Source organism: Haplochromis burtoni, unplaced genomic scaffold, assembly GCF_018398535.1.
Source record: "Haplochromis burtoni strain Fernald_Lab_line unplaced genomic scaffold, NCSU_Asbu1 Contig_102, whole genome shotgun sequence".
Classification (NCBI taxonomy): Eukaryota; Metazoa; Chordata; class Actinopteri; order Cichliformes; family Cichlidae; genus Haplochromis; species Haplochromis burtoni.
In genome coordinates this window covers 1,579,412-1,606,762 of record NW_024582463.1, presented here as the reverse complement: position 1 = coordinate 1,606,762, position 27,351 = coordinate 1,579,412, and the positions used below count along the sequence as shown (strand labels likewise).

Sequence of the window (27,351 nt, the reverse complement as noted above, 5' to 3'; positions counted from 1 at the left end):
GTAGAAGTCCCAGTTACTGGACTACTGCTGCTGCACTGTTTCTGGACCCCCTTGAGGAACTGATAGTAAGATTCTGCAGCAGGAGAAGCGTCTGGTGTGGGGAAGTCTCTAACGGGAAGTATGTAGGCCAAGTGTAGACAGACTTGTGGGTGTTTTTCCCTCCAGGGAGTCACATTCTCTTTGTTAATTTGAACTCCTCCTCCTGCTTCTTGCACTCGAAGCTCTGAGCAAAGCTTCATCTCATTCTTGTGACATGACAGAAATGAAACTGGAAGACCTGACATTTAACAGCAAACTAGAATATATCATAGAAATACACATTTTTAGCAGTGTTTAAGCTGAGCAACAGTCAACTATTCTGGCTCACACAGAAAGCCCCCAGGTTGGATTCAAACCTAGGCCCTTCTTGCTGTGGGGCAACAGCGCTAACCTTCCCGCCTCTGTGGCTGTTTCTGTGTTAGTTTTGTAACAGTCTGTTTGTCCAGGGTGTCCTTCACCTCTCGCCCTGTGGCATCTGGGGTAGGCTCAAGCACCCCCACAACCCTGATTTGGATCAGTGGAATGGATGGATGGCTTAGAGCAGAAATATAGAGAACCAAGGACTTTTTTAAAACATGTGCTTGATCTTGCTTCCAAACAACTTATTTGCACATGGAACCGTATATTTTCACTAAAAGCTCTCAGTGGCTTAAAGCCAACTCTCTCGTTAGTGGTATTCAAAAGGCATTGCAGTGAAAAGTGAGTCACTAAATGTAAAATAGCAAACGTACAAAAGGGAGGTTTTGGGAAATCTGAATGAAAAACAACATTTTCAACTGAGTTCAGAGATTATGAATGACTGGACAGCAGGAATGATCTAACAGCGTGTCTTTTTCAGGTCAGAAGCCTTAAACAGGCCAGTCCTCTGGTCTCTTCCGAGCCACGATCTGTAGTATTATCGTGTAAAGTTCCTCAAGCTGTTAGCTGATCTCTGAGAGGTTCATTTCCTCACTGACCATATTAATGGTCCCTTTTAGCATGGAATCCATTCATAGCTTTGCGATCTGAGTAGCCTGTGAAATATATCTGTCTTAAAAATATCTTTTTTTGTGGGTTAGACGAAGACAAAGTTCAGTCCAGAATCAGTGCAGATCTCTAAGAACAGCAAGTGTAGCGAGGTGGACAGCAAATGTCTGGAAGTTGAGTTGTATTTGGACTTTTATTGAGTCACGTGGGATGGAGGGAAATGATTATCACAGTTATTTTGATCAATATCAATCACTAAATATAGTGCAAAAATGCTTTTACTTCACTGTCATGTAAACTGTTTGCACATTTGCTGCACCATTCCTTTGCAGCAGAATAAATTTGCTCCTCTTTATTTATCTAAATTCAGAGCATCTCATTGAAGAAAAATATGAAAAATAAATTGTACCAAAGCTTAATGCAAAATTAAATCAACAGAGCTGCTTCACTTTAACACTGTGCTGCAGTCCTGTGAGTTTATCTTTGCAGACGAATGTGTGTTTGTGCTTCTCCTAGAAGCAAAATACATTCGTGGTGCCTGCAGGATGAATGTAAATAAAATAAACTTGAAACTTGTGTATGCCTTTCCACTTCTCCTGTGATCTTTGCCATCAGCGCAGGTTTGCAGAAAAAGGCGAAAACATCTTTTTTGTCCAGTGTCTTGACCATTTTGCTGAAGTCGTCGTTACTTGCTGATTATTGGTCACGTATTGTGCCATATCTTGCAAACTGGGATGCGATTGCTTTACTGACTTCAGTTCAGACTTCATCTTTGTGGGTGGTGTTGACACGCCGACATGCTGTGCAGCCTCCTTTTCCTGGACGTGCGAGTTTGTGTCGGATGCTGCGCCGTTTCTCTTTGGCCTCGTGCACTGGTCGTGCTGCAGATTGTGGCGTGTTTTTAGATGGCTGACTGACTTGTGTTTCTTTGCAGTGCAGCCACGTGGCGCCCTTATGATTTCTTCTTGGTTAACGTCTCTTGCCCTAAATCTGAATTATTTCCAAACAACAGATGACGATCTGCTTCAAGGGACAAGCTCTTCACCTTCTGCTGTGCCACAAATTTGAATTTTGTGTCAGTGCTGTGTTATCTGTTGCATATCACGGAGGTCAAGCGCGCTCAGGGAGCTCCACACTGTGCGGTCCAGGGAACAGCTGTGATTGGCACATGCAGGCACAGTATCAGGCGCCGATTTAGGGAGCGCTTGATTTGCCTTTGCTTTGCGTTTTGTTGGCAGAGCATGCAGTTTTAGTATTGCTCAGTCATTTTTATTTATTTTAATGAACCAAAATTGTGATTGAGATTAAAGCTCAGCTGTCCAGCCCTACTTGGAGGTGGGTTGCAAAGCAGCTTGCAATTTTGAAGCAGTTGTAGACCTGCTAAAGCAGTTTATATAACATACAATTTATGAGTTACATTATTAGATGCGTAGACAGGTATCAGCTAATCTAAGGTTGCTGGATTTTAAAAAAATGCTGGCAATGGACCATAATTAGCACCACATACTGATGCTGTAATCAGTCATATTAACTGTTACGGCGAATTTCACAGACATGACATAAATACATGTGTAAAACAGACTGGTTAAACTTTAGTGTAAGGGAGCAACTACTGTACCTTGCTAGTGTGTTGTTGAACAAGGTATTGACTTGTGATCGAGATTCAGGGCTGGTGATTTGACGTCGAAGTGTTTCTTGAATTACAAGATGAAGGAGTGTTATTAATATTATTCTTCAGATAGTTAGGGATAAATCAGACAAATTAAAGACTACTATGAAGGTTTTTTTGCATTAAAGATGAATAATGTGAGATAAACACAAGAGACTTGTGAAACTCCAGTAAACAGGGAGCTGATCTGGAACACTGAACTGGCTAATAAAAGAGTAGCAGGCACAGCCAAGAAAGTCAATTAATCCACAGATGAAGGGTGAAGGATACTGGGTCCCTATAATCCTTTTTTACAGTGTATTCATAGTTGGCCTGCAGCATGCATGTGCGCACGTACACTCACACACAAACACAGGCATTTCACTGCTCTCTGGGCGCTGTGCTTTAGGACTGGTTCTTCAAAGCGGCTGCCTCGATGTGCAGAGGACATTTGGTCTAAATAGAAACGCCTTTTTAAAACGTGAAATTTATGATTTGTAATCATATATTAGACCAATATTAAAGTAATATTTCCTTTACTAGTAAAAGACTCTTAAAAAAAGATCCAGGAATACTTTTTTTAAGAACAGCTGACACAACCTCACATTTCTGTTCCACTTTCATGAAATCATGATATTAGACATCCCCTTTATTGCAATGAGCACGTGCTCTTGTTTTGAGTGGTTCTGCGTCATTGAAATCTAAATTCTCCTGTTAAAACTGAGCTTTAACAGCAAAGTTTTAAATAGATGTCAATAATTAGCGTTCACAAATGAGATCCGGTTCAATTTCAGCAAAAGCAGGTGATTATAAAGTCTGAGAACCAGCATATCAGCACATACAGAGCCAACAGACCGGCATCAGCGATGTTTTAGACACGGTGAAAGCACTGCCTTCCTTTCCGCTCTCTCCACACTTTCATCATTGCATTAAAAAATTATAAAACACTTGAAGATGGTGTCCAGTAAAGACGCTGGGAGTTAATGGTTTGGGAACGTAGCCAAGTGGATCTAACTGTCCGCGGTCCTCTCTTCCCTGTTTCCTTTTGTAAAATACCCGAATCAGTCTGAAAGTGAGCAACACATGGTAGCTCTCTACCTACCTAACCACCCATCCATCCATTAGTTGATGAGCAATCCAAATCCTAAAGAAGTCATTTTGCAGGAAACCAAGTCAGTAAAATGAGTGAAAAATATAGATTAATTGACTGGTAAGAAAGTAAGAACTGATCAGATTAATCACCATTAAAGGTTAAACATTGTCCATGTAGATATTTGAGCTCTTTGAAGCTCTTATATCAACCTCTTTAATAACTGAAGCTTTTTTAAATGCTGATAACATGTTTGTGACTTTCAGCTGTGCAGAGCACATAGACCAGGGGTGTCGAACTCCAGGCCTCGAGGGCCGGTGTCCTGCAGGTTTTAGATATCACCCTGTTTCAACACACCAATATCAAATGATTAGTTCATTATCAGGCTTCTGGAGAACTTCAAGACATGTTGAGGAGGTAATTTAGCCATTTAAATCAGCTGTGATGGATCAAGGACACATCTAAAACCTGCAGGACACCGGCCCTCGAGGCCTGGAGTTCGACACCTGTGACATAGACTATAACAATGGATAGTCACCGTAACGTCACCCTCTGGGTCAGTAAAATCCAATATGAAGCTTCAAGAAAAGTATTTTTCCGGTTCCATCTCAGTGTTTTGAAACCGGACATGATGAGTGAGGGTGGATCCGACCGAGGAACTGAGAGATACTGTGCACTCATTGGCTCCTTGACTTGTCAGTTGCTTGGTAGACATGCCATACTGTTTTTATTATCCTTTTTTACTCTAGCAGGGATCAAGAATTAAGAAAACAGACATCATGCAGTACTATAGGATAGGATTTGAAACTAAACTCATCAGGAGAGTGTTCACTAAGGTCAAAGAGCAAAGATGTTGAGGCTCGTTTTCCAACAGACTTCTTAACAGATCTGTCCGCCAGAGGGAGTTGGCCTTTGCTAGCCATTAGAAAGAATAGCGGTTTAAACCACTTAACTCAATGGCAGAACATTGCACACACATACAGTCAGGTTAGTGTTGCATGTAGGGGTGGGGGTGGGGTTGATATATAGGGTGGTATGGCAATATTTTGTGTGGCGATATTGTATTAATGCATAGACGCCGAATATCAATATTTTATTAGATACATTTGATTTTATGTGTCATGTGATTGCCACCTCTATTAGCAACGCCACTGCTAGCACCATAGACTCCATGATTTATGGATTCAGGTTCATTTACAATGACTGTATGGTAGATGCCAGCTGTGTTTTGCCAGGCTTTTATTCGTCTCACTTTCCACCTTTCTTGTATACAACTTCCTGTCACATAGTGAGAGTGGTGCTGCTGTCTGATGGGACTATAGTGCTGGCTAGGGGCATCTAAGAACAACAGTTAATTGCTGTTGCACATAAATGAATATGGATAATTAGCTTAACCTATTAGTATTTCTGGTGCCAACAGAGGGCAAAAATATTTAATCGTCTAATTAATTGCACATATCCCTAAAGGGATTCACCCGTCAGATCCAGAGTTTTGGCATTTTTTTCTTTACATATTATAGAAGAATTTGATTGCAGAATTATTAGCTGGGGGTGCTCATTGAGTTTGTCCCGGTTTTAGTCCTCCATTTGTTCAGGTGCACTGCAGTTGCCTGCCTAGATAGAGAACAGGCTGTTAGCTCAATGCTCCTTCACAGTTGCGATGCTCTCCCCTGGGGCCACAGACACCAGCACAGCTCCTCGGTCACGGGTCTTGTGTCGCTGCTGGCAGGCCAACGAGACTAAGGTCACATTCCTGTTCGACATCTAGTCAGCAGACACGCAAACTTGTGATTAAGATTTGTGGCCTTTTCCCACACCAAAGAGAATTTGCACGTATGTGATTCAGGATGATTTTTGAGATTACTGAGCCAGCTGTCGCCATAGATTAAAACAGGAACCTGCAACTGCTGTGAGCAGGCCTGACATCCACTGACCTTGACATCCACTCAGTCTCTGTTCCCTCTGCAGCTAAGTTTCGCACTTTTCTTCCTGTTGCACTTAATATAGTACAGTATACTAGAGGCCTGTGCTTCCACTGTGCTTGCGTTCTTGTCTGATTTACAGTAATTCATGTAGGTCATGTACAATCCGCACAACCTCTTTCTCAAACAGACTGAATCGACATGAAGAACAAAACACACCATGAGCAATAACATCAAAGCAGAGGTGCCATTGCTGCTGGTAGAAATATCAACAGTGATTGGTTAAAGTGAAATAATATGTGTGCTAATAGAAAAGCCCACATGGTGAATGAAAATAAAAGCACCTGCACTGCAGGACAAATGTTATTACTGTACAGAGAAGTGATGTCCAGATAGCAAATAAGCATGATAGGAGCTAGAGTTTAGGATTAGGTCTTTTTCAGGTTTTACCACCAATCAGAGGGTGCCCCTCCCTGACCCTGGTTCTGCTGGAGCTTTCTTCCTGCTAAAAGGGAGTTTTTCCTTCCCACTGTCACCAAAGTGCTTGCTTGATTATTAGGCTTTTCTCTCTATTATTGTAGGGTCTTTATCTTACAGTAAGGCGACTGTTGTTGTCATTTGATGCCATATAAATAAGTTAAAGTCGAAATTGTGGTTTTACTATGCAGCAGATCAACAATCATGTTCTGAGCTGCCCGAAAAATGTTCCCAAGGTCTGAGTGTGTGTGACTGTGTTTGCATCTGCAGGGAGATCATGGGGCTCAAAGAGAAAACACACAAAGCAGACTTTCTGCTCAGCCCGGCCCAGCAGCTCATTCTCCCCCACTTTTACAGCTTACATTGCATATTTGACTGTAGTGAATGATGTAATCCAAACATGGATCAACAGGAGAGCCAAAGTAAAGGGAAGGTCGAAGCTCTTCTTCAAGCCCTGCCCTATGTCTCATTTTCTACTTTTAAAATTAGGGCATAAGCAAACATGTATCTGTATTTGGAAATCACAAGATGATCATACTCGAACTATTCCTGTAAAACGAATGCCACCAGAGGCTCTAGTTTTATCGTCCCAGTTAGAGGACAATTTGGTCAGGCTCACCATCCTATTGGTAAAACAGCAGCAAATGAAGGGCAAAATAATAATAATAATGAAGCATTTGTTTCACCACAGCTGTTTCTTGCAGTCATCCATGGTGTTGGATTTCTGCTCATCAAAAATTGATACCTAGTTGTTTATTATTACCTCCCACACTTATGTGAAAGCAGCAAAACTGCAGCATGCACATATTTCCATGCAAACAGCCGCCCGTGTGCAAACTAGCGTTGGCATTTCTCACTGATATTTGAACCATGCCAAAGAAATATTCTCATAAGCGAATAGCCATGCATGATGTTCTCCGTCCTTGACATTTTCATCACTGGCTGCCAGCAGCAGTGGCTTTTCAAAGGGCTGCTGAGTGTCTTCAAATAACTGAAGACCCTAAAGGATGCTGTGTGAGCTTAGGGAGCGTTAAATCTCCCGTACCTGAACAAAACCCATTCTGCCAGTCGATGTAGCATTTAAGCAGCTCTAAAAGCTACGAAACACCCTGCAGACATGAGACAAGCGCTACAGACAATCGGACTCTGTTTCACAGAGTAACAGATGGTGAGTTGATGCATTGTGGGATAATAGGAAGACCTGAATGTCATTTCATGTTTTGAATAAGTGGTTATGTGAAGTAATAGTTTAGAAGCTCGTGTTCCCCTTTAAGATAAGAAATACTCATCCGCGCAGTAGGTAGTCAGTCTTTTTGCAAGTGTGCTTCTTTGCAGCGTTTCATTTGCCTGATTATGTTATCAGCCCACTGAATGCTCTTTACCAGGTCGAAGTATGCTTTTTTAGTGCCTCTGCTTCTGATAGGAAATGCATTTCAAACGCTCCCACTGCTGATTTGGAAAGTACAAAAATACACTGCTGCTTGTGTTTCGTAATGTTCTCGAAAATGGGCCATTTTCACGGCTAACAATGAAGGGATTAGAAGGAAAAAACACGCCGTCAGACATTCATATTGAAATCTGAAATATTGAAATAAGAAAATGGTATCTTATGTAGATAGAAAAAGACTGCAGTTTTGTTCAGTATGAGACTTACTGTGTTTGAAGTTAAAAAATAAATAAAGGTTAATATCTGGCAGCGTCACGCTCTGCTAATGGGATAAGGACATTTCTTTGAGTTAGAAGATGAATTCTAATAAAAGTCTTACTCTTTCCACTGGTTCAGTGCAAACTGTGCTGGTGATGTACGCTCACCGGCCACTTTGGCTGTTGTATTTAATGTGTGGTCAAGACGACATAATGTACTAGGGCTGGGCCATATCATACCGCTCACGGTAATACCGGTATAATGTCGGGCAACGATAGGAAAATTAAATATCGGGATAGAATATGGGTAAAGTGTGCATGTGCAGTGTCTTTGTTTTCATACGCACATGGCGGAAAAAGCGTGCCGGCGACAGAGAACAAGAAAGGCGAAAGTGGATCGTTGAATGAAACGGATGAACCAGAATTAGTTTGTAAAAATGCTGCAACTTCAGTGGTGTGGAACTGGTTTAGCTTTCGTCCGTCAGATACACGGAGTGATACATACTGTGCTTCAACATAATATGTTGTGTGTGTATAACCTCTTTTTAAGTTTTGTGGATATTATACATGGTTATGCTGAGGATATGTCGGCCAATTTCCACTGGAAATGCCTTTTGGTTAAACTGTCAGCAAGGAATTTGCATTTACACTGTTAACTTTTTATATAATTTTAATGCACATAAAAAAAACAGCTGCTTGTTTAAGTGAAAATACGTTGATTTATTTATTTTTTTTGCACTAATAAAGTTGTGGAGTTGTAAAGTATCTTGTTTAGTGTCAATTATATCATCAGTTATATCGTTATCGCAAATTTTCCAATGTATATCGTGATAAATATCTTTGGTCATAGCGCCCTGCTCTATAATGTACTTTATTAGGTACTAATAGCGGTACCGGGTTGAACCCTACTTTTAATTCTTCGTGTCATAGATTCAACAAGGTGCAGGAAACATTCTTCACAGACTTTGGTCCATGTTGACATGATAGCATCACACAGTAGCTGCAGGTCTGTGACGTGAATCTGTGGATTGAGATCTGGTGACTGTGGAGGGCGTCTGAGTACAAAGTGAGCTCCTTGTCACGTTCAAGAAACCAGTTTGAAATTATTTTTGGTTTGGTGTTATCCTGCTGGAAGCAGCCATCAGAAGATGGGTACACTGTGGTCATGTAAGGATGGAAATGGTCAATAACTGTACCAACCGGAACCCTCGGTTGTACCATTATACCACCAGCCCGAACCAGCGATAGGAGGCAGGATGGATACACGCTTTCATGTTGTTTGTTGTGCATTCACAGATGCTCTTCTGCATCTCTTGTTTGTAATGACCTCTGCCATCTAGCTACAGATGGTTGTGTGGGAAAATATAGTAGATCAGCACTTAACTTGAACTTCAGCAGCTCATTTTGATGATATGTACAGAGTTTCTGCCATTTGATTGGCCGATGAGATATTAATGAGCAGTTGAACAAGGGTACCTAATGCGGTGACCGGCAGGTGTAGATAAAAAGCAGCTGTGTAAACCTTTGCGTTAATACGTAGCAGAAAATGGGCAAACTTATAGCAACATAGTGGCTACACTGCGTTGTTTTTCTGTCTCTCTGTTTTAAGAGAGCTGTGGATTGAGAACACAACAATGCATTTCTACCTTGAATCAGAATATTTTATTGATCCTTAAGGAAGTTATGTAAAAGAAATAGTCTGGCAGCGGTGGGATTCGAACCCACGCCCCCGAAGAGACTGGAGCCTTAATCCAGCGCCTTAGACCGCTCGGCCATGCTACCACGTTGCCTAAGGTGTGCTCTGCAAATGCTGCAACTATGACAGAAGAATTGTAGTTAAATAAAAATGCATTTTTTTTATTTTTTTATACGTATTCTATCATAATTCTCTAATATAAATCACAGTTGCAGCTGCTACTCCCGTAAAGAGTAACTGTATCATGTAAAAACTGACTGGATTACTGACGTCATGTAAACCAGTATCCAGTGTGGTTGAAGTCTTCTGTAATACGAGGTGCAGATGACTCGGAGTATTTCCCCTTCAGTATGGCTGTCTGCTAGATGATTTAAAATCACTTAACATAATAACACATGCAGCTTAGTCAAAGGACAATTTCACTGTCAGCATATTGTTGAAATCGTTTATCTCTTTTTGTCTGCTTTATCTGACGTAAGGTAGTTTAATTCAGTGTCAGACACTCACTTCATTTAGGTAGCTTAAAAAAGGATTTATTGTTTTGATATAGCTGATCAAATGTCATAATAATATTGGCACCTGTGAAGTAGCACTCACTGGTCTGCTGGCTGCTTTTCATTTTTCTTACTGTAACGTCACAAAGCATCACAAAGTATTTTTTTTAATAGAAAGAGGTCGTACCTTCTGCATCTCACAAGCCTGAAGGCAGCATCTGCAGTTGTGGTCAAAAGTTAACATACACTCATCAGGGGCGTGATCGTCGTAGCAGTTTTGGGTTTTTAATATTTTCATGATGAACTTTTCTTTTTCCAGGGTGCAACGTACAGCGTCCATCTTTAGTGAATTGGAAAAAAAAATAGAATCGGCACACAAATTTGAATTTTCTCTAATCCATACAGGATTAAATGTATACATGCACCCCCACTGATATATGGTTAAAATCACTCACCTGTTGCAGCTGGACCAACTCGATGCTTTGTGGCACTCTGGCTGGATATGTGATCATTGTTGTTGGTAGAACTGGTGGAGATCATTTAAATCTTCTGGTTTCCTGGCACTGAACTGGCTTTAAATCAAATTTTGAATAGATTTGAGTTGAATTTAGGACGTCCATTCCAGAAGCTTAATGTTAGCTTGATTTATCTGTTTCAAAACCAGCATTAATGTGTGTTTGTGATCATTGTTCTGTTGGAACACCCGATTGTATCCTAGTTTGAGCCAACAATCCTCCTTCACTATTCTATCCACTTTGTGCGATGTACAAATACCACTGGTAGCCAACAGCCCCAGAGCATGCTACCACCATCATGCTTGGTTAGTACTTAAGTCTTAAAGTTTAAAAGCTTCAGCTTCACCCCTTCAAAATTTTTTGTCTCATCTTATCATCAAACTTTCTCCAGAATGCATTTGACATTGGATTTTGGAGCACTGGCTTCATTCTTGGTCAGGTGATATAAAGTGTGCTTCACCATGGACAGTGAAGCTGGTGTTGTAGCAGTTTCCAGTTCATGGCATGAACTGGAAACTTGATGGTTCCTGAGTTGCTCCCGAGGAACCAACTCCTTCACATTTTAAGTGACATTTTGGGTCTTCTTCCAGATCTTGGTACAGAGGTAGACAATTGTTTAGACTAATGACTCTTGAATCTTCACTTTGCCCATCATTGGTGCTCTGCTAGTCCATTGATGGCTAATGCTAACAAGGCAAAATGTACTAACCTGTGGAATAAAACTATGGCAGAGGAGTCATAGAGTAGAGACACTTAACCAAACATGTCCATAATTCAATAATATTTACAGTATCTATAAGGTTTACAAATATTAGCTAATATTAGCCACACCAGTGAATGCTGTGCTAGCTCAAAGAGCTAAGCCGAGGTGCACTTTATCCGGCTGTACCTCTGAATCTCCACATTTTCCATTTCCCCTAAAAAAAGCACATGTTTAAGTATTTAAAGATAGCTTGTGTATTTCATTTTCCTCACTACTCTCATTTTTTTAGGGTTACATACTGTATCTGTCAACGAGGGAAATATTGTCTGTGCAGCGTATCATAACCCCACATGAGCAGCCCCCGTGTTCACATGTTTGTGTTTTATCTTGTCTGGGCTGTGTGTTTGTCCACATTAAAATAATGAATGTACAGAAGGCTCTGTTTTAAATGTGCTGTTTACTGTAAAACATTCACCTTCTCACACAGATTGCATGTGGGCGATTGAATGACTCTCTCTTTCTCTGTGTGTGTGTGTGTGTGTTAGGGCCAGCTGGATGGGCCTTGGTATTGGGTTACAGCAGGCATGGAGTAGTTTTTGCTCTCTCTGACTGTCTAAGATCAATTAAGAGGGAGCGCGGGGGGGGGAGAAAGTGAGGGGGATGATGAAAGAAATGGAGTGGATGAGGAGAGAGGAAATGACTGAGCATTAAGCTGGCAGGTGGAGGAGGAGAGACGGTAGAGATAAAAAATAAAATAAAATAAAAAAAGGATATTGCAGGGGAGAGGATGTAATGAAACGGCCAGCAATGCAATAAGCACGCGCGCTGCAGTGTCACTGAAAAAACAGTGGATCCTTAAAGGAATACAGCGATGCTCGGGTAAATAAGCTCTCTGATTGAATCACTGCAAGTTTCAACCTTTGTGGGTGCTTCGCTATTAAATATGCACACGTGCAAAGCGAGGCCAACAAAGAGTCATCAAATCCTGGCCGAGCCGTGAATGGTCGTTTTGAGGAAAATGCTCTTAGAAGGGTGAGATATTAAAAGCAGGAAAATAAATACGCTGCAAGGAGCTTGCTCCCAGTTTGCAATGAATCACAAGCAGCTTTTAAAAAAAAATCATGCTCGGCCTAAATCAAGGACAAGAAATGTGAGATTTTTTTCATTTATCACATTTCCTTGTTTGTGAAAAGCAGCAGCAACAGCAGCGCAGAAAGCTGCTAATCAAATGTTGAGGATGTCTCCAGCTGGGATAACCTTCTCCCATATTTGTTTACTAACCGTCTCCAATTTGTGTTTACATCTCTCACAGCAAATATTCTGTTTCGGAAGGAGAATTTCAACATCTTTGAAAGTCGCTCTGCTGTCAACGCCAGTGTGGACTTTAAGAAAGGAGACGAGTGGCGATGCTTGGCAGCTCAAATAGCTTGTTTCTTATTGATCCTTATGAGAAATCCATTTCCTGATGGCGACTAATCTGATCGTAGGTAATGACCAAAGCAACAAAAAATAAATAAATCACAGACAACAGATGTGAACGCGCAGCCTGAACGCCCAGTCGGTCTCTGTTCATTATGCTTTGTGGTGGAAAAGTGTATTATTAGTAACATTGGATTATTTAAAGATGGGCTTAGCGCGCTACTTAATCTTTTGCCATGACAGAGGTTTCTTTCACAGCCTTTGTCACACAGAGAATGGCTGAGTACGGCATAAAGACTCGCTGCGTGTTTTGATATCCGCCGCTATTAAAATATAATGCCGATTTGGAGCGCAGGTCTTCAGATGTGGCTGTCGGCGTCATTGTTATTCAGTAACAAGCTTCACTTCAACCTCGTTTTTTTGTTTTACTTTAGCATGCACGATGAGAAATTACTGATACATAAGTATGATTTTGTCTTGTTTTTTGGCACTCAGAAGGTCCTAGCGATGATTTGACCTAAAAATAGGAAAAAAAGAGATAATAGTCACTTTCTTAAAAGCCACAAGACCAATCCTTTCTAAAGTTTATAGTAAATTTTATTTTGACCTTTCAAACATCCTGCATAACTTTTAAAAATTCAGACCACGATGATGACAAAATCAGCTTGCCTAAAGATCATGTCAGTCTTTGTAGGGTACAATCATGTTTCTTCATGGTGTTTTAGCTGAACAACACCATAAATAGTCCGTTTGGTTTCCTGCATACAAAACATCTCACTTTATCTTAAATTAGACCTTTAATATTCATGTCAAGCTCACTATTTTTGTTCTCAGACTCAACTAGAGTAGCTTTGCATGATTCACAGTTCAGAATAATCCACTTTTACCTGACCAGATGACCATATTAGGAATATCCTCTCTCAGTGATGCCATGTGGACCCAGGACTAGTAAAAAATGTCTAAAACTGAGAGTTTAGAGCACCTTGGAGCCTGAGCTTTTGCCTCAAGAAGATAGCTTGAATTCATTACAATACAGAACAATAACAATATAGAATACATATGACAGAAAATAAGCACTACATTAATTAAACTGCCCCCCCAAAATTACTCTTACCACTTACACTTGTGACAATCAGTCACAGTCTTGATTAGCTCAAGTGCAGTCTGGAAGTTTGAATAGTGATTTCATATATTAATTTATTTAATGCCATGATTTGTACAATTTCCCTGAAAAGCAGATCATAAACTAAATAAGATAATTTGCACAAATCTGATTAACTTTTTAAAGCTTTCATATCATTCTGATAATTACAAAAATTAAGAAACCCAATGGTACCCCAAACTTAATGTGGCCTTCAGGTTAGCTCAAGAACAGTGAATAGGGAGCTTGGTGGAATGGGTTTCCATGGACAAGCAAATGCAATCCAAAATGTCGGATGCAGTGGTGTAAAGCACGTCACCACTGGACTTAGCAGAGAAGTGTTCCCTGAAGTGGTGAATCACGCTTCTCCGTGTGACAATCGAGTCTGGGTTTGGCGGTTGCCAGGAGAAACAGTACTTGTCTAACTGCTTTGCACCAAGTTTGGAGGAGGAGGGATTATGGTGTTGGGTTCGACCCCTTTGTTCCAGTGAAAGGAACTGTTAATGCTTCAGCATACCAAGACATTTTGGACAGTTTCCTGCTCCCAACTTTGTGACTGCGCACCAGTACACAGTCCTGACCTCGGCCTGATAGAAAAACCTTTGGGACGAATTAGAGCGGAGGCTGTAAGAAGCTGAGGTAGTTCGGACACCTGATGGAGAAACTGGAGAACAGACGTCTGGAATACCCTTCCACCACATTTATGCCACCAAATTTCATGAAAAGCGGTTCTGATATCTGAGCTGACTTGGAGGAATATAATAAGAGCAAAAAAACCCCAAAACACCACATATTCTTTAACCATTTCTGTTTGCCAGTATAGGCTCGATTGCCTCTAACAGTCTGTACATACAACACTATTTACATCTTATATGCTAATACCCAGCTGGTCTCATTACCAATTCTCAGTACCGTCACCAAATGACAACTTCCAAGTATTTCCTGCTCTAATTTAAAGCACCAGGATCACTGGTCCTGAGCTTCCCTGGGAGGTAAATTGTTGTTTACACTTCAGTCTTATTGAAAACGCGTAAAACGGGGGACGTCTAATCGCACATCGCAACCCTCGCTTCTCATTAATCTTCCTAATCATGCTGTTTATATGAGCAAGATGCATGTTGCACATGTTTCCCTGACAGTTTGCCACGATGTGCACAGATCGTGTGTTTCAGGAGGATTAGATTATTTAGAGATGGACTTAAAGCGCGTCACCTAAACCCCTTAAGGTGATATTTATACCGCCCGGACTTTTACACACTGCATGGTGTCTCAGCTCTGATAGCTGCTGTAGCTTCCTTCTACTATTTATAACTGTGCCATTCTCTGCTTTATCTCCCTCTACCTCTTTCTGCCCCCCCCCCTCTTCCCTTCCCTCCCCATCCTATCTTCCTCTCTGCGTCACTTTATCTGTGCATTGAGCATGTGCGCTTAATGACAGGGCTGCAGAGGCGGCTTGCATGGTAGCTAAAACAGAAGCTGTCCTCCTCTCTTGCCGTCTCTCTGTGTCACACACTCAGCCCCAAACAGAATGACTCTTATTTAAAGAGCCGAGCTGTACTTGCTTATTTAAAAAAAAAAAACATCAGAGAGATGGGGAGGGAAGGGAAATGAATGAGTGAAGAGAGGGACCAGAGGAGAAAAATGAAGGGAGGAACCTATCGATGGATAGATGAGCGAGACAGAAGCAGAAGGATGAGGAGGAAGGGGATGATGTCATCTTTTAACCCTGTACCGCTCCCCTCTCCTCTCTCCTGTTTCCTCCCCAGATTCTTCTTCCTTCTTTTCCGTGTCGCTCTCCAGCAGGACTATATTTAGTCGCATGCAGCTGGGGGTATGTGAGTGTTTGTGTTTTGATGGTGTTGCGGCGCTGCTCAGTCTTACATTTTAATGCTCCCGTTACCAAATCAGCCCTACCCTCCTCTCACATTTTTACTCTACGTCACATTCTGTCTGTTCCTTCTCCGTGGTCCATCGTCTTTTCTTAATCGGCCACCGAGCGTTTCTCCTCTCCTGGAAAGCAGATGCTGGAGATTTCTCTTATGGTCAACAAACCCTTTTTAAAAGAAAATGGCTCAGCTTCGCTAAAACATCATCCGTGCCTGTGGGCTTCATGACCAGATCTGTTCAGGTCATGCGTTCGTTCATGGTAAACATCTGATACACAATCACCATCCTGCTGCTGATGCACAACACATATTTACAACTGTTAACATGTGATTCCACAATGATGATAAAATTAGAGCCCAACAAATGCAGTGTTGACTCCGGATCGAGCACCTTTGAGGAGATTCCTTTTTTTTCTGTTTAGTTAAACTTCAATTCCAAATCACAACAAGAGTTGCCTTTATATATATGTAAAGAAGCCAAAGGGGATAGACAATCCCCTTTGAGCACGAGCTTGGTGGCAGTGGGAAGGATAAACTCCCTTTTAACAGGAAGAAACCTCCGGCAGCACCGGGCTCAGGGTGGGGCAGCCATCTGCCACAACCAGTTGGGGGTGTGAGGGGAGGAAGGCAAAAACAAACTGTGGAAGCCTAAGATTAATAATAACTAATGAAACTATATTTTTATGACACGTTGCCTTCCCACATTGCACAGTGAGAGCTTTGTAATGATGCTGAATTGTATCAGGAATTTAGCTTTTAACTCTACATGACAAGATGCATGGCAACAGCACTTGACACAAGCCTATTTAGGTGGTTTTTTAGCAACAAGAAAAAATCACAACATCAGCTCCACTGCGTTAACCTGAATGTTTTAGACATGAAATGAAACTGTATCATATGAATTTATAAATCGGTATTTTTTAATATAAAAACCGTATTTTGACCTGCAGAAAGAACAGTTTAGCTTTAATAAATAATACACACAGGTTTGAGTGGACGACAGTAACTTTTCTTTGATTTCCCAATGGAAAAACCTCACAAAGATGCTGCTCTGATTTGGATAAAAATGCATTTGAGGAGATAAAGCGATCCCCTCGGCACGTAAAGATCTCTGTATTTTGTAATTGTGTCTTTCTTTTGTATAAATGGTCGTATTTTGGTATAGTGGCCCAGATGTTTGAGGCAGCTATTTAAGACTTTCAGTTTATGTGCAAATGAACTTCTGTGTATCAGTAAAATGTAAAAGGATCCTAATTTTCATTCTCACATTATATGTGAGCTTTTATCCCATAAACTGCGCACTGCTTCTTTATTAATTTAATTTTCTTCCCTAAACCGAACATAAACTCTTGATCACTGTAGTTCAGCTGTTGTTAAAACTTTCTAACTTAATTGCTTTTTTCATACCTTCAACTCCTTTTGCACCTTCAGAATTTTTAAAAATTCATATGAAAGTATTTTTATCGTGCATCAATAGTAGTGAAGATAAGGGCGACGCATTAAAGGGAAAACCTTGACCCTCTGAAAGTGATCGCAATTGGCTGGTGTGTTTTGGTCCCACTTTTCTCCTTAAGAGGAATGATTACTGCAAATGAATACACAGTTATTCTTTTCAGCTTTGTTAAAAAACATGTTGACACAGAAAGAAAGACAGCAGAGACACTTAGGACAGGATTGAACCCGAGCTGCTGTTTTTGGCTATGTGCGTCTAGCCTCCGAGCTAAACAACCACCCGTACACAGCTACACAGAGTGAACATCTTCGTCCTATGATGTAACATTTCTATCTTAGTGGAAATGTTTTTTTTTCAGGGTGACAGTCCCTGTCTTTAGGGTAGATGTTAACAATATACATGCTTGGCATCAACATCTTCAACACACTTTTAATCTTTTTAAAATTACCATGCTACGGTGCGTCGAATCTGTCCTGACAGCATATTGCGGCCTGAACTCTAAAACTTTAATTCATGGATTAAATAATAAAAATCAATAAGATGTTATACAGTATTATATTAAGTTGTCATTTGGATGCAGCTTACTTTCTAAAGTTAATGTGGGTTTGCTCGCAGTGGCCTGATTACATTAGTGTTTACATTTGCATTTATGATCCTGGGGACATGTTTTTGTGCACCTGACAAATGCAACACAAATATTCACTCTCCTTTTGCCTCTGTTTTGGCCTCCAACCTCTCCCGAGACAAACGTTTGGGTCTTTATTTGCAAAGTGGCCTACTTTGTTCACTCTTTGGTCATGGGCAGGCAGTGTTCAGCAGGATTTAGATCCGTTTCCCCTCAAAATACCAGCCTATCGCTGGAAATGAGGTTAAACCAAAGCAAAAAGCTTAAAGCTGAGAACGTTACATATAAAGGAAAACTAAAGAAGTTCAAAAGACCAAACTGATCAATTATTCTTCTCATGTCTGAAAAAATTTGTTCTCTTTGCAGCCGTACGAAGACCAGCAGCAAAAAAAGTATTAGAAAAGCAGTTTTTGAGTACTGATAGCTTACCGGCTCTAATACATGAGTGTAGCTGGGAATATTTTTAAGGGAAAGGGTGTTTGTATTTTACGTGCTTTTATATTCGTGTGCTGCTGATGTAACGCTGGTGTGTGTGTCTGTGTGTGCCACGTCGATGATGGATGTCCTGAGCTAATACAGACGCACTAAATCGAAAAATAAAATGTAACCGCTTGCTTTTAATGGCAGCGGTGTTACAGTCAGAGCACGGCCAATTTGGATTGTCAGAAAACATGAAAATAGCTCAGTCACAAGTGACTCAGTGTGATTAAGATCCTTAGTTGATATTCTAATGGCTTCACTGACATGATATTAAAGCTGCTTTGAATAAGCGAGTCTGCAGTGACCTGCAAAAAACTGAAACGCGCTCATTATCGCCTCAGTTTGATTCGTCTGCCGTCTCATTGTGTATTCAATTTGTATCCTTGTAAATTCTTTTTCTAAATCTAACCACCGTCAACCTGTAAGCGGCATGTCGGGGTGACATCAGCCGCTCCGTCTGGGGCTGTCATCTCCCTACACTTCCCCTCTCTTCTCGGCTCTTTGGTTTGCTCTCTCCCACACTTGCTCTCACACGACCCACCGAGTCCCTTTATTCCCTTCATCCTTCCTCTCTTTTTCTCACCTCCCGTCCTCGTTGCCTGTCTGCACGAGCGCACAAACGCAGTTTTTCATTTCCTTTTCTTTTCACCTTGCCGTGTTCGTTTTTTTCCCTTCCTCCTCTCAGTCCCGCACGGTACATCTTCATACAATTACTCTCCATTAAAAACGGATTAGATTTCACCTTCACAGTCGGCCTACAGAGGAAGAGCAGAAAGGGAGGAGAGGTTGGGAGAGGACGGAGAAAAAACAGGGGTGTGGACCTTTGAGGAGTCAGAAGAGAAGATTGGAAAGATGGGAAGGGCAGGGGGTGGTAGATTAGGAAGGAGCGAGGAAAAGTGGAGCGGTGGGACACGTCTTCACGTCAGCGACATGAAAATGTTTGTACTTTTAGACTCGCATTTGTTCTCCGAGTTGTCAGAAGAAGTAGTTCACCCATGGACTTTTCACACTCGCTTTTTTCCCCATCGCAAATAGTCAGAAGATTGTGCGAACTTGGCTTTCACACGTTTGTCCAGTCACAGAGAAATGGCTCCAATTCAAGAACAAATTGACCACTCAGTGCAGCTCAATGGATACCAGCCCCAACCGCAACCATTAGTGTTTATGGAAGGCAAGAAGGTTGTAGAAACATCAGAATGAAGAGCTTGATGGAATGATTACTCATGGAGCAGAAACAAGACGTAACCTTGATCCTAACCCCAAAGTGCTAATTCGGATAACCTGGGTCACTGATCTCGTGACTGAGATATTACTGTATGGAAAACACAGAAGGGCACAAACGATGAAATAAAACGGACTCGACAGAGCATGTTCTCACACCTCAAGCGAAGGGCAGTCCTCGTCTATCCTTGTGAAGCTCTGTGCCAAAGGCAGCAGATGGCTGTGGTGTGCCCACAATAGGTGAGGGGCCTGGGGCTTGGAAGAGCTCTAGTCAGCACTCCCGTATCCCTCCTGTGCTTCCCACCTGGGGGTTAAGAAGGGTTAAAATTAATCCACTCCCGCTGTGTGTGTGAGTGTGCGAACCTTCGAACACAGTTAGTCTAGACTGTTTCCCAGCCACTGGTAAGCTGTATTTTTTTCCTCTGACAGAGGGAGATTAATGGGACATATTAGACTGAAAGGATATGGAGTAACCAGTATACACCAGTTCAGTTAAATGCAATTAAATGCCATATGTTTTTAAGTATGGTAATTTTACACCAGTTTACAGATGCATTAATTACTTTTCTCTTAGCATGCCGAAAATCATCCGATTCTGGTCTCTGGTCAGCTGACCAGTGTATCTGTACTTAGTTATTTTTAAAGTTTTAGGTCTGTGAAGGTTCTGTCATCCAGGTCATCGTAGTCTGAGGAGCTTGGAAAGAAAAGCGTCTGGACTTCTTTAAGTTGCTTGAAGAAGTTTCACCTCTCATCCGAGAAGCTTCTTCAGTTCTAAGGTCAAATGGCGGAGAGTCCCAGATTTAAGCCCTATGAGAGTGCCCCCCCCCCCTTCTACCTTACAATATAAATTGCTTTGAAAGAAATATTGTTGTGACAAAACTAAATTGACTGTAATCAAATGTAGTCAAAAAAGTGGATGCAAACTCTGGAGTAAAAAGTTTTCATATCTACGTCTTTAATTGAGGATGAAGTCATACACGTGCAGGAGGTCAGCACATTCAACAAAGAACACGGAGAAAAAACTACAAATATTGCAGTCGGGGGTTACATCATAAAACAAGAAATGACAGGAACTGAATACACCCAAAGTCTAAAACCATTACATGAACATCCTATGACACCTTCGCATTTTTACATTGTTGCTGTTAGCATGTTAGCACAGAGGAGTTGTTTTAGTATTTTGCTCTAGTTTTTTTAACATAATTTTTCTCCGTATGGATTTGTTTATTATCTTTCAGTGCAAGCCTCTCGTACATCTCACTCAGATGTGGATTTTTTGCTGCTATTTTTAGCTATTGAGTCATCAATCATCTGGTTACTCATAAAAAGAAACCAAGCATTCCCATTGGGCAGCTGTCAAACTCTGCAGCTCTCTATTTTCTGTGTGGATTTAATGTTTTTATTTCTTTTGCATAAAGCTTTACAGGCTGCATTGAGTTTCTCACCTCTGCACCCCACCTCCCCACCTCCCCAGGCCTGTGGAATCAATTTAAAACTCATTGTATGAGTTAGGGCTTCAGTAATCCAAATGCATCAGGCGCTTTCTCTTTTTCTGTGAAAAGTGGAGTTTTTGGAGGCATGAGATTTCAACGTGACGACCAGCAGCAGGTAGTTTCATCGTGACAAACTGGTCTAAGGAATGAATCTGACAGGTAATAGGAGTGAGATACAACACAGCCCTCTGGAGGAAGGTGTGTGTGTGGACAGTCGTGTGTGTATGCGTGGGTGTGTACAGATGTGTTTGTAGAGTAATATTCTCTATCCCTCAATAGATTTTAGAGAGGATCCTCGCCAAACAATACGTAAACCCCAGCTTCCTGCGTTACGCTCTACACACAGGGAAGCATTTTTTCGTTTAACCTCCATGTCTGACGTTTTGCTTTCTCTCTTTCTTCCTACCTCTCAATTGTCCAGACGCCCCGGTGGCAGAGCTGCACGACCTGTTCTGTAAGAAGCTGCAGCAGTGCTGCGTGCTGTTTGATTTCCTGGACTGCGTGGCCGACCTGAAAGGGAAGGAGATCAAACGTGCGGCGCTCAACGAACTGGTGGAGAGCGTGGCCACGAGCAGAGGAGTCCTCATAGAGCCTCTCTACCCGGAGGCTATAAAGATGGTACAGTAGGAGGGGAGGTTAGGGGTTAACATGATGCACCAGTGCAAACAATTCCAGCCCAAAGATAAAGATCATAGATCATAGATAACTGAAAGGATGCACAAATGTTCCTCTAATTTTTATTCGTTTGGAAACATGGTTACTCTTTTTCTTTGATCTTATGAAAATCCCTTAAAACATGGGTCATCATTTCGTACATAGTACTTAACTTAAAGCACTCCGAGTACAGTTAAATATTGAACAGCATTAATGTGGCACGCCCCTTTTGCTTACTGGTTAATTGTGCAGTGACGCAGACAGAAATCAGCACTGTGTATATGCAGCTCTGCACAATGAAGAGATTTAGGAACACAAAGACACCAGGGAATTTATTTATTTCCCATTTCCAGCATAACAACAGATGTGTACAGATGTCAGCGTAAAATATATATAACATCATTTACATACAGCAGTGAACGATTTATCTCTTGAAACATCATCAGTGGAGACAAGTAGTTGGATAGCAGCGTAACTAGTAAAACTGTTATTCTGCTGGTTATTTAATCCCCTTGTTTATTCTAGCTTTTATTTATGTGTGAAAATACTTAACAGTAAATGTGGGCTTGGAGGATACATTATCTAATGTAAAGTTCTTTCTTTTGCCAAAAAAAATACTGGTAGCTTTCTTAGACTTGCAACACACTGGCAGAAATCCTGGTTCCAGTGGTCAATGTTCATGTTAAGCATGAGGATAGCATGTATACAAATCCCTGTGAGCTTGAAGCTCAGGTTTTAGATGCTCTGGCGCTGTGGCCTATGCCCACAAAAAGTAAAAGCTCCAAACATCCGTGAAAATCTTGTGCTTCTGAGGGGCAGTCAATCAGAAGAAAGCTGGGAGAAAGGACCTAAAACAGCCTGTTTCAGACGAAGTATGAACTGAGGGGCTGGACTGAGGCACGGGTGAAGATAAAGAAAAAAATGTGATTAATACAAAGCTACAGTAGTACAGTTTAAGAATAGAGAGGTGGAAAATTAGTGCGCTTTAAAAAGCACTAAAACAGTAATGGAAGGGTTAAAAAAGAGACCTCAGGTACAAGGCAATATTCTCCAATGTTCACTATCCAAAAACCAAACCAGGAATATTTTGGGAATGGACAGTGACAAACAGTGGTGGGTGGGCGAATGAATCGACAGCCTGATACTTGAAGGGAGAAGAGATCTAGAAGGCCGGAAAGACATTTTCACCTGTGAGTCAGTCCCTGTCAAACACCTGGATGCCCATCCCAAGCTGTGGGGAAAATAAAGAGAAGCTAGTCAGTGTGGTATCCAATGGAGGATCTCCGGTGGAGTTACCATGGGAGATAAACAAAGGTGATGAGCGAGGGATAGATAGATAGATAAATAAAAAGGGAGGGTGGGAGAGAAAAGTAGAATGCTTACAAAGGTGCTAAAGAGCAATCGGCTGCACAGATGGTGAGAGAAAGAGTGTGAGAGATGGAAAAGAAAGGAAGAAAGAGTGGAGTGAAAGTGTGGACTCCGGAGATCCCAGAGGATAAAGAGAGGAGGAGAAAGGAGGGTCTGAAACAGGAAAAGAAAGCCAGCAGTAGATAGAGGTGCTATACCCAGAGGATGCGAAAATGCTGATATGACAGAGGATGGGGTGGAAGGAAAGTGAATGAACTTAAAAAAAAGCTTAGAAATCAAACTCTTAAAGCCAAGTGCAGCATTATGGAATGAAAGCAGCGTAAGAGAAACATGCCAAGAAAAAAAAGCGAGGCTAGGTTTGCTACGCTTTGCAAACCTTAAGTCGAGCTAGACTCTCTTTGATGCTGTGTTATTACCCAGTTATTACCCAGGTTAAAGTCATGCTAACGTCCTCACAGTGATGTCAACACGTATGCATCATGGAAATAATGCGATTGCCAAGAAAGAAAGTCGGTTCATTTACGCACTCGTGACTTTTTTGTTTCTCTTTTCCTATAAATAACTGAGTCATTGTGCTGTGGCATGGAGCAGATCAGCACTGATGAGGTGTTACTGCTGCTTTGATAGTGACCTTTAGCTCATCTGCATTTTTGGTTGTCTTGACAATACCCCATAGGTTCTCTGTGGGGTTAAGGAGTGGGCTCGCCAATCAAGCTCAGTAATAACAGACGCGGTAAACCATTAGTAGTAGTTAAGTACTGTGGTCAGCAGAAGGAAGCATGAAGTGCTCTGGAACCTCCTGGCAGATGCTGTGTTGACTTTGGACTTGTAAAAAACAAAAACGCCACCATCACCAATATCAGCAGATGACATGACAGCCCAAATCATCACAGACTGTGGAAACTTCACACTGGACTTCTAACACCTTGGATTCTGAGCCTCTCCACTCTTCCTCCAAACTCTAGGATGCTGATTTCCAACTAAAATACAGTGTGTAATGCGGCAGTCCAGTTCTTTTTCTCTTCTCCACACAAGACGCTTCTGATGATGTCTCTGGTTCTGCTTTCCTGAAGACATCTATGCGTGCGCACTCTTCATGTGTCAGCCCACCCCTCATGAATCTCTCAAGTTCTTCTGTCGAGTTTTCTTGACAATCCTCTCAAAGCTGAGGTCACCGTTGTTTCTTGCAGACCTTTTTCTATCACACTGTCTGTCTGAGCAACAGTCCTGTTACCGATCATCATCTATGGTTTTCCCTCTGTTGATGATCAACATCTGGACAGCTGTCGAACGAGCAGTGCACCGAATGATTGCGGCTGTGTGTGCTCACCCAAATAAAAAGTGTTTATGCTGTTTAAGTAGTAATTTGATCAAGCTTAAAATGAAACGTGCAAATTTAAGATACTTTGATGTTCTGGACCTCTTTGATAGTCAAAGGTTTGGAGATGCACATTAGGAAAAGTTGCAGCAGACAAACAATTTTAAAGATAGTGAGATGGAAAAATGAACAGGTTAGATGATTTCGGCCTATCCAAGATTCACACAGCGCTTTAAAATGAGCAGGTAACGACAGGGTGAGTTAAACCTTCAGATGTTCAAGTGTGACCAGCGGTAGTGGAAGTTGCTTGGAAACTGATAACATAAACCACAGAAAGACGTTTTTCCCTCATCCCAAAACGTCTTCACGCTTGCTAAGTAGATACTAACCCCATGTTTGCCTACTGGTGGTGGTCAGAGGGCCCGGTGGCGCCAGTGTCCGGCAGCCTCGCCTCTGTCAGGGCAGCTGTGGCTACAACGTAGCTTGCCATCGCCAGTGTGTGAATGTGTGTGTGAATGGGTGAATGACTGAATGTAGTGTGAAGCGCTTTGGGGTCCTTAGGGACTAGAAAAGCGCTATACAAATGCAGGCCATTTACCATTTTAGATGTCATTTGACATAAAAGATTATCACAGACACCCACCAAACACAACAGCTTTACTCCTGGAAACGTTCCATCGGAAGGAGAATTGTTTCATTGTTGCAGCGACTTTTCCGATAGTTAAAGTGACACAAACGTCCTCAAACTGCAGGTGATTACGTCCACGTCCATTATGCGATAGAGTATTAAAAACGATTCATCGCCTGCTTTCATCTCTGAATTATTGCCCATTAAATCCACAATTGGCGTGAATGCATTATTTATTCTTCACTAATCTCTTTTTCTTCTTCCTCCTCCCTTTGCATTTTCATCTTTTCTACTTCCTGTCTCTCTACTTCACACTACCTCCTTCTCCTTGCCTGCGTTTATGATTTTTTTTCCAGATCTCGGTAAATATCTTCAGGACTCTCCCACCCAGCGAGAATCCAGAGTTTGACCCTGAGGAAGATGAGCCGACACTGGAAGCCTCCTGGCCACACCTGCAGGTACACACCATACATCCGTGTGACATGCAAAGTCACGTGTTGCTGGAGATTTACAAGACTTCATCTAAGTTAACATGAAGGTGCAATGGAAAAAAAAGCACAGTTCAGGCAAAATATGCCTTTAGCACTGTTAATTCTCTCACAGTGGGGTTAAATTGCTTTTAATGCTGTGTTGAGTGTTTACCTGACGGGGGATCATTTAAATGTTGGCTCAAGTTTTATGCCAACACATTATGAGTTTAGCCAGCATCAATAACAAATGCAAATCCTGCAAAAAAACCCACAAATCCTGCATAGACTCGATGTTTACCCAGATGACATTTAGACATGATGTACAGTCACTTTACAGCATCTTCAGGAAGAGATGAGTCAAAATGCGTGTGTGTCTTTGAAAGAATAGTTTGACATTTTGGATGCCACACTATCCACTGAAGATAAAAACACAGACACGCCAAATGTTGTGTAATGTTGTGGTGTTTGTTCCTCTTTCAGCTGGTGTATGAGTTCTTTCTGCGTTTCCTGGAGAGCCCGGACTTCCAGCCCTCCATGGCCAAACGCTACGTGGACCAGAAGTTTGTCTTGCAGGTAATCCTTTCCTCTTCATCTTCTGGAAAGATGCAAAACCAAAGCTTTGAAGGTGTAAAGAAATGAAGCCCTTCTCTTAAACATGCAGCTGTACTTCTCAAATTTCATCAACTATGACCTCTCAGTGCATGTATTAAAAATTGACTTTTTTTTTTTGTTTAATATGTTGTTAACTGTTATTGTAATATTCATCCTGCTGCATTTGGTACAAATGTTTGATTTTTCTCCAGAAGCTGAAGTTTGAGAGACTAATTGTAAGAGTGAGGAGGTCAGAAATAGAGCGCAGTACTCACAGGTGCAGACTTTCATTCATAGCAAATGTGTGTGTGTGTGTGTGTGTGAGTAGCTCCTGGAGTTGTTTGACAGCGAGGACCCGAGGGAGAGGGAGTACCTAAAGACCATCCTGCACCGCGTCTACGGAAAACTGCTGGGCCTCCGAGCCTACATCCGCAAACAGATCAACAACATCTTCCTCAGGTACAAGCTACACCAAACCTCCACCCAACCCATGCTCATGATTTAAAAACGAATAATTCAACATCACATGACAGTCAAAGACGATGAGCAGGAAGGGGAGCGGGCTCAGAAACCACGTTTTGTGCATCTATCCTGCATAAATGATAATTATGCTACAGCCACAAAATGACCTCAGAGTTAGTACTTAAACCAGCGTGCACCTTGTGAGAATACTTGTCAAATGCTGGCTCTTTGTATCTCTAATTGAGGTTATAGCCTGAGCTCCAAAGGAGCTATTGCTCTTCTGCAAGAACAAACTTGGTTTATTGGTTTGGCTCTACTTTGCCAAGGCCTTACAGGGGTTTGCATGCTGTGTTAATTCAGAAAGAAACGAAAAGATCTTTTGGATCCTGCAGCAGTTCCTTAATTGTAGTGTCTGCTTGGTATTTTTGTTGTACTAGAACCTTTAGTTTATAAAGGAGATTATTAAGAGTGAAAACAGGACTGTTAATGTAACTAGTGTTGTAGCAAAAAGGTCAAATCTAGCTTTAATCTTTAATCAGTTGTATTCTTTCTCCTACAAACACAACATGAATGTGTTCAGCTCACTGAATGTTCATCCTACATGTGTCCTAAATCACAGATTGATCAATCAGTCGTGAAGATGATTATAGAAGATTATATTGGTTCAAAATTGACAAAAAGATGTAAAACTTGGAAACTATGATTCTTACAAGTGTGATGTTGATTGTCGACACGTAGAAAGTACTGTGGAAACATTTAAAACATCACGTCACACATGACCTCTCTGACCTGTGCTTCAAGGTCGATCGATTGATCTGAAAGTCAAAGCGATAATAACGCTCTACAGAGCTATTTAAAAATATGTTTCTTATTGCCGTTGTTTGTACTGGCATCATATAGGTATACAGGAAATGATATGTGGTCATTCTAAACAGTAAATTACTTCAT

The 27,351-nt window shown here is 41.4% G+C and overlaps 1 protein-coding gene and 1 non-coding gene across 2 annotated transcripts in view; one reads left to right on the top strand and one right to left on the bottom strand.

Moving 5' to 3' along the window:
- ppp2r5b (protein phosphatase 2, regulatory subunit B', beta) overlaps nucleotides 1-27,351 on the top strand; it is a 47,735-nt gene that overhangs the window by 2,331 nt on the left and 18,053 nt on the right. The window contains exons 2-5 of the mRNA XM_005927745.3: nucleotides 21,334-21,530; nucleotides 25,237-25,338; nucleotides 25,831-25,923; nucleotides 26,270-26,400. Of these exons, the coding sequence (XP_005927807.1) occupies nucleotides 21,334-21,530; nucleotides 25,237-25,338; nucleotides 25,831-25,923; nucleotides 26,270-26,400 (523 nt within the window). The remainder of the gene's footprint in view (nucleotides 1-21,333; nucleotides 21,531-25,236; nucleotides 25,339-25,830; nucleotides 25,924-26,269; nucleotides 26,401-27,351) is intronic.
- trnal-aag lies at nucleotides 9,487-9,568 on the bottom strand. The gene has a single exon. It is a non-coding gene; the product is annotated as a tRNA-Leu (tRNA).